The sequence below is a fragment of the Peromyscus leucopus genome, chromosome 9, assembly GCF_004664715.2.
Source record: "Peromyscus leucopus breed LL Stock chromosome 9, UCI_PerLeu_2.1, whole genome shotgun sequence".
NCBI lineage: Eukaryota > Metazoa > Chordata > Mammalia > Rodentia > Cricetidae > Peromyscus > Peromyscus leucopus.
In genome coordinates, this window is record NC_051070.1 from 60,177,299 (window position 1) to 60,185,224 (window position 7,926).

At 42.7% G+C, this 7,926-nt stretch overlaps 1 protein-coding gene across 1 annotated transcript; it reads right to left on the reverse strand.

Moving 5' to 3' along the window:
- Positions 1-2,879: 2,879 nt before the first annotated feature.
- On the reverse strand, positions 2,880-7,307 carry LOC114703345 (beta-defensin 130B-like). The gene is made up of 2 exons (XM_028884129.2): positions 7,159-7,307; positions 2,880-3,176 (listed from the first exon to the last, which is right to left on the reverse strand). The coding sequence occupies exons 1-2, from the start codon at positions 7,214-7,216 to the stop codon at positions 2,995-2,997; spliced, it is 240 nt and encodes a 79-aa protein (XP_028739962.1). The 5' UTR covers positions 7,217-7,307; the 3' UTR covers positions 2,880-2,994.
- Positions 7,308-7,926: the final 619 nt, after the last annotated feature.

Here is a 7,926-nt window from a genome sequence, read left to right on the forward strand (position 1 = left end):
TGTATGGACAGGCAGTGACAAGGAAGTGAGGTAGCTGGGCTAAGAGCCAATGAGAGGGCAGAACAGCAAGGCACTAAAAGCCTGTGCAGACAAGAAGTCATAGCACTTTGGAAGCTGCAGCGTGGTGAGGTAAGGTTAGCTGGTGGCTATTCCTATTTCCCTGATCTCTAAGGCTCTCGCCCCTATATTTGGCTTCATGGTTTTTTTTTATTTATTTAATAAGACCGCTTAGAAATTCGTCTACACACACGTGTGCACGTGTGGGTGGAGGTCTTGTCTTGATTGCACTCTACTTCGATTTTCTGAAAGCATCTCTCACCGAACCTGAAGTGCATCATCTGTTGTTAGGATGGCTGGCCAATGAGCTTCAAGGATACTCCCAGTTTGCCCTCCCATCCCAAGACTGGGGTTATAGCCACGTGGCTCTATGCTGGGCTTTTAAACAGAACTCTGGCGATCTAACCTCAGGTCTTTGTGCTTGTGTGGTAGGAACTTTGCCAAATGAGCCGTCTCCTCAGCTGTCTGGTATAGTTTCTATTTCTCTTATCTGATCCTTCGCTCAGAAGAAACGTGAAGACCACGGGAGACCCGATAGCGAATCAATTAAAGGTTCCCAAGTCACTGCAGGGTCTTTGTGACGAAGAGTCCAAAACCAATGCTGAAGTTTTCAGTTATTTAGTTGAAAACTTTGGATCCCAGTGTGGGAAAGATCAGTTCAGGAACTAATCATTTGGATTTTGATGTCTTTGGGCTTTGTTATGTCTTTAGAGAGATTTGTTCTTTGAGTTTGGGTTTCAGAATTTAACTTCTCCCTAGACATTTGGTAAGGAGGAGATGGAGAGTGGCTCAGGGCACTTGCTCTTCTGTCAGGAACTCAAGTTTGGTTCCCGGCACCCACGTCAGGCAGCTCACAACTGCTTGTGACTCCAGCTTTAGGGAATCTGGTGTTCTCTTTTGTCCTCTGCAGGTACCTGTACACACTTAGGCATACAAGCACACACACACAAACACACACAAACACCCCTCCCACACACACACCCTCTCCTTGGCCTGCATTGGCATCCCTCCAGCTGATGAGATTCCAAGAGCTTTCAGCGAAGCAAAGCTCTGTTTGCCTGAAGAAGCCTGAAAGTTACTGTATACTTAGAAATAATCATGTGACCCATGAGGTAAGAAGACACGTATGAAAGATGCTATCGCATCAATAGGATTATTTTTGTCCAATTTAAGTCTGTATGCGAGGGCACGAGGAATGGATTTTGTCTTAGTTAAGATTTCTAAAACACCATGCTCAGAAGCATCCTGGTGAGGACAGGATTTATTTCAGCTTACAGCTTGTAGTCTGTCACAGTGCGAAGCCAGGGTAGGAACTCAATTTAGGGACTAGAGCAGAGGCCATGGAGGAATGCTGCTTACTGGCTTGCTCCTCATGGCTTGCTCAGCCTGCTTTCTTGGAGAACCCAGGACCACCTGTTCAGGGGTTGCACCACCCACAATGGCCTGGGCCCTCCCACATCAATCATTAATCAAGAAAATGCCCCTCCCTACAGGCTTGCCTACAGGCCAGTCTTAGAGAGACATTTTCTTAATTAATGTCTAGATTTGTGTTAAGTTGACAAAAACCAACCAGAACAGATTTTCATGCACCAAAAGCAGTGCACAGAGTATAACGAGGCATCTTTATGTTTTGATATTGTGCACGTGCACAGAAATGCCGAGACTTCATCAGTTAATGAAGACATGCCATTTTTTTTTTTTTTTTTTTTTTTTTTTTTTTTTTTGTATTTCTTCATTTGTGGAAGATAAAAAGGTTTTGGCTTGTTGGGTGGCCGTCGATGGTGAGAATTCATAGTGTCTTCTTGCTGGTTTTGCTAATAGACTTCATTTATCTGTCATGATTTTTTAAACTACCATGGTTATAAATGGAGAAGCACACAATCACTGATCACAGTGGTATGCATTTGTATATTTCACTTTGGCTTATTTATGATATGTCTGACTTGTTCATAACTGTTTTACCCGTGCAACCATTGTTATTATGCAAAGCCATGTGTGTTTATCCTAAGTATTTTACTGTACATACTAGTCTGTAAGATGGTCTGTCGTGTTCTAAAGTTCCACAGATAAATTAACCCTTTGCATTAATAGATGTATTGTAAGGAAATTTAAAGTTATGTTCTCTCAGAATTATATGATTTAGGAATTTTTTAGTCTTTTGTAATAAACACAAAGAAATGTAGTCTTTTTTTTTTTTTTTGGATTTTAAGGATTTGGATTCTGTTACTTGAGGTTGTATCCTGGGGGAGGAAGTAGAGATTACAGCCTGATTCTCAGGTGCAGTGTCAGCAAGATCACATGACTGACAGTCTTTTACCCATATGCATGCTCCAAGTAGAACTCATCAGTAGTGAAAAATTGTATTTATACTTATTGGTTCAAGCCAGGGCTAGTCAAGTGCTTTGGTTCTGAGCTACACTCCCAGCCTAGAAAAATGCTATGCTTTCAGGAGCGGATGAGAGAAAGGGTTTATATTCCAGGGAAGGCAATCCATCCTTGTGTGCTTCAGATTCATACTTCACATGTTTAAAGTTCTACCTTGACTTTTTTTTTTTTTTTGGAAGCTCACTTTGCTCAAATATTTTCAAGATATGAGGTTCTCGTACATTTTCTTCTAGTTGTATCATTATTATTATTATTTAGAGAGGAGAGTATTGCTATGATAAATCCCAAATAATTTCTCAAACCTGTTTTTAAAGTGATGAAGTTGGACACTGAGCAGAGGTGTTCCAATACATCCTGAAGCAGTGTGGGGATTTCCCCTCTCAACTCCTTTTACTAACTTCTGGAAGAACTTTAAGAGGCTTGCAGAGACCAGGAAGTATGGACTCGGGACATTTATTTACAGGCAAGAGAGAAGGTGAGTGTGGTTAAGCAGGAGTCTGCAAAGCGTGTCCATGCTTGCCGGAGTTCGAAGGGCTTGCAGTTGTCTCCAGTCTAAGGATCCTTTGCTTTGGGAATGGGCGTTGGGTAGGGCTCAAGCACCCACCACCTCCTACAGCACTTCTTCTCGTCGTTGCATTTGCCGATGGTGTCATCCGTGGATGTGCACGCTATGTCTTTACATATCCCTTTCAGAAAAATGCACTGCTTTTCCCCTGGGAGAAAACCAGCCTCTCCTGCGCAGGAAGACATTGGACAACACTGTTAATTCACTTTCAGAGTACTGTAAATACTGTGAAGCCCCAACCCCAGCAGGTGGCTTTGGAATGGGAGACAAATATTGTCTACACAGAAAGATCATGTGCTTATACAGAAGTAGTATCCTTTTTTTCTTTCTTTCCTTTTTTTTTTTTTTTTTATTGACACCTTGGAATTAGCAGGCTAACTTGTGAGATTTTAGAGATGTGGTCCTCACCCTGGGCAGTACATCTTAAGTGTGTGGAAGTGTTTACTGTTAACATGATGGAGAAGATGTCTTTGGAACTTTAGTGGACACACAATGTCTTGTTCTGTTTCCTCTCTAGTGAATCACCCTTCACTGAAGGCATCAATACCTCCACCAAGAAGCAGTTTTAACAGCATCTTTATTAGATGCATAAGTTCTCATCTCCAACGTTGTCCATATTCCCAAGAGGTGGGGTGGGTGTTTTTTGGTCGTTCAATGACTTATGGATAATTGTCATTGTTTATGATGGTTGGTTACAAGTTATTCATTGTTAATGGTCAGGAAAAAAGCTGAACAAGGAGATTAGATTCAGAGTTTTTGTTTAAAAAAGAAAAAAGAATATAGATTTGAGGTAGATAATTGAATCTACTCTGAGAAAAAAGATAAAGAAATAATAGGATAAATGGGTAGATCACTGAATCTACACTGAAAAGAAAAAGGGGAAGATATAAAAATGACAAAAGGTAGATTACTGAAACTTTTATGAAAAGAAAAAAGAGAGAATATGAATATGATAAGATAAAAGGTCAATTTTTGAATCTTCTTTAAAAAAGGAACTACTTGTTTTAAATAAGATAAGAAATGATATTTTTTGTCTGAGTTTATCAAATGTTACTGGACTGGACATTGTTAATATATTAATGGAGTTTTTTGTCTGAATATGTCAAATGTTAATGGATTAGACATCATTAATGTAATCTTGACTGTGTATGTTGTATATACTTATTGGATATAATTTTTCTTGTATTAGTTATAAGCTTTTTTAAATTTTAGACAAAAAAGGGGAAATGTGGTGGTATTGTGTTCCCCCAAAATATTGTGCACCCTAATAAACTTATCTGGGGTCAGAGACAGAACAGCCACAATATTAAACATAGAAGTTAGGCAGTGATAGCACATGCCTCTAATCCTAGCATTCCAGAGGCAGAAATCCATGTGTTCAAGGATACAGCCAAGCGCGGTGACTCACGCCTTTAATCCCAGAAAGTGAGCCTTTAATCCCAGAGAGTGGTGGTAGAAAGCAGAAAGGTATATAAGGCGTGAGGACCAGAAACTAGAAGCATTTGGCTGGTTAAGCATTTGGCTGGTTAAGCATTTGGCTGGTTAAGCATTTGGCTGGTTAAGCATTTGGCTGGTTAAGCTTTCAGGCTTTTGAGCAGCAGTTCAGCTAAGATTCATTGTGGATGAGGACTCAGGGGCATCCAGTCTGAGGAAACAGGGTCAGCTGAGGAATTGGCAAGGTGAGGTGGCTATGGCCTGTTCTGTCTCTCTGAGCTTCCAGCGTTCACCCCACTTCCAGCTCAGCTCCCCCTTCAGGACTGCGTAAGAAACACCTTTACTGAGTTACTCGATGCCACTTGGATGGAGACACTTTTCAGAGCTGGAAGTTTTCTTCAAGCATATCCACATATTTTCTTAATTCATTTGGCTGTTGAGGAGAGCATGGCTAAGGCTGCATGTCAGTGCCCTTCTGCTGGCCTTTCCAGCACCACAGAGGGTCATTCTTTCCACTGATGATGAAGGTGGATGCTATATAAAAGCCATGCATCTGCTTATGGTCCTTAGGAGAAGCTGGCTCAGTGCTTTTTAAAAACAAAGCACACAGGGGCTAGGGTACGGGGCCCAGGTTCCAGTGTAGATAACCTTTGGCCCTGGCCCTGACTTGCTTCCCCAACAGCTTTGCCCTCCCCCGTCCTCCTTGTGCACCCCTCAGCTGTCTTTGCAGACACTCACACTGCACCTCCACCTTCCCTGCTGCTGCTGCTGCAGCACCTCCAGACCTGTGCCCGAGAGCCCACCTGAATGTCAAGGGACAGCAGCTGACGCAGAAATCAATCCATGAAAGTAAAACAAAGCACATGATGCTGAGAGAGAAAAGTGGTGGAGGGAGAGAGGAAGACCTGGAGGGGAGGGACGAGGCGGGGGGTTTCATCGGAACACATCATATGCATGCATAAAGCTCTCAAACAATAAAAAGAATTGAAAAAAAAAAACACAATAAAAGTTACAGGCTTTGATCTTTTCCTGCGTCTTTGACGTTCTGGGTTCACAAGAGACCTGGCCATGTGAAGTGCTCCCCTCCACTGAGGAACTCGGTCCTCGCAGTGCAACCGATTTGGGGAGAGCAAAGGAAAGCTGATCTCCAGGGTCAGAGGCCTCTGAGTTCCCTGTCAGCTCTGCAGGAGGCCACCTCTCCCCTCCTCCTCAATAACCCTTCCGTACTCCGTTTTATTACCATAAGAATACTTACTGTGAGTTCCAACCTCTTCACATTTTTAAGAGCCATAGTCAGGAGGTTTTAGAACTCATCTATAAAATTTGCCCACCAAATTGTCCAACTGAATTTTTATATCAACCCCCCCTGTCCTCTTCTCTTCACCTCCCAGCCCTGATAACCACCATCACAGTGTCTCTTCTGAGTTCAATTAACTTATATAGCAGAATGACACCTTTGGTTTATACCACCTAGCTTAGTAACCTCTGGGTTCTTTAATGCTGTCACACGTGGCAAAGAACCTCTCTAGTTGCCTCAATACTCAGTTAAGAGACCTTGAGGCAAAAGTCTGGCAGAAATCAGTTGCCATTTTTATGTCTGCATGGATTGGTAGAAACAAGACTTGGTTCAGTGTTGCAAGCACATGTGTGATCTTAGTGAAAGCATGTGAGCATGGCTTCTGTTATCTACAGTGAAGGATATGACCGCTAAAAGTGCCGTCTACGTTCAGATAATTACCATCATATTTTACATCACGTGTTCCTGTGAGTCTGTCCACCTCAGCCATGCTTTCTGACTAGGGCTGAGAAATAAACTGAGGATTGTAAAAACTCCTCTGTGAGAGTGCAGCTATGTGCCAGGTTAGATATTGAAGATGTTCATAAATTAGGCCCAAAGCCACAAGTGAGAGGCTTTGGCTGTGCTCTAAGCGGATCTCAGAGATGAGCGGAGAAGGGCTCTCTCCGTGAGGACAGAGAGATGTAGGCACCCTGCTGGTGGTGGGCAGTGCTGTTACCACTGTCCAGCCCCCTGCTCCCTCAGGTAGGCTCAGCAAGCCCCCTTCCTTCCAAAAAGCAGTAGGGAGTGAATTTTGTAAGTTCTCACCAGAATCTGCACGAACCAGCCAAAAGAGAACTGGAGCAGCTTTAATTCCGATTCTATAAACTAACATTCAAATGTGTGAATTTTGTGTTTCAAGGATGCAACCAGATTCTTATGTGCTTCCTATCACCTTACAATTCACATTTTAAAAACTGACACTTCCCGTTCTCTTCACTTTCATAATTCCTCTGGTCCCGAGTTTTTTTATTTGCTTCTAGTGTTTATATACACGTCTCACCGATAGACTGTATAGCTCCATCTACTCAGCAAAATGAGTTAATTTATCTCCGCACTCCCTTGAAGACTAGGGTGCTGGTGGTAGCCATTTTTTTAAAAAGTCTATTGACTTAAGTTTTTAGTCAAGTAGTTTCTCAGCCTCTGTTTCTTTACCTTGGCTTTCCCCTCTCAGTGGTAGGGTTCTTGGGCCCCATGTTTTTGTTGATAAGATTCCTCCACTCAATTCTGAATTTGAACCTCATCAGTTCTGAAGATGTTGGGCTTTGGGATACTCAAGTCCATGTGCTGACATCTGAGTGATAAGGGACAAAAGTATAGCTGTGCAGACCTCCGCACACCTCCTAAGAAGCCCTGCTCCTGCCTTCATTTCCCGGCTTACCTTTCGGCATTATCATTACAAAGAGGAAGAGGACAGACAGACAGGAATGAGGTCTCATGGTTGAGTGGCCAGCAGTGTGGAAGGTGGTCAGTGACGGTGAAGTGCAGAGCTTTTATTTACTTCTGGGGGCCTGAGGTTCTGTCTGGTCAGTGAAGCTTAACATGCAAAGAAGAAAAACTGCTTTTGTTGGAATATTTCCAAACCTTAGAGTTTCTAAATTTGGTGACAAATTAACCTAATAATAGGAAACCAGATGGTTAATCTTTTCCTTCTGCTATGTGCTCTCAGTTTCACCAGAGGTCAGTATCTTTAGCCAATTCTCTTATTGAAAAACACAATTCATGATTAAATTTTTTTTACATGGCATATACTGTTTATGCCTGTTTGTGGAGGGCTGTGTTATCATCAGCTACGTGGACACAGCATGTATTAGCAACTCTCTTCCTGTGAACATGATCAAACATCCCCTAGCGCTTTGAACTCTTTAATTAAATATTACATATCTTTTCTAATAGCCCATCGCATTCCCTTTGTGCTGTCTGTATACTTACAGTGCAAGGTTATCCACCTACCCGGGGCCACACCTTTAAAGAAAACAAACTCCCCCTCCCCCAGGAGCTGTCGGCTCCCCACAGCCCCTCAGTTAGGGTGAGGCACTCATTAACCCCTTCCCACTTTGTGCGGAAATGTTGGCTGGCGTGATCTCAGGCAGGTCTTATGCAGGCAGATCATCACAGCTGCCATAAGCTCATGAGGACAGTTCCTATC

Bases quoted from the DNA above. Each gene is read 5' to 3' on its own strand.
- LOC114703345 (XM_028884129.2), bottom strand. From the start codon at position 7,216: ATGAGACCTCATTCCTGTCTGTCTGTCCTCTTCCTCTTTGTAATGATA. The intron at 3,177-7,158 runs GTAAGCCGGGAA...CTTCCTGCGCAG, and splicing joins TGTAATGATAATGCCGAAAG to GAGAGGCTGGTTTTCTCCCA.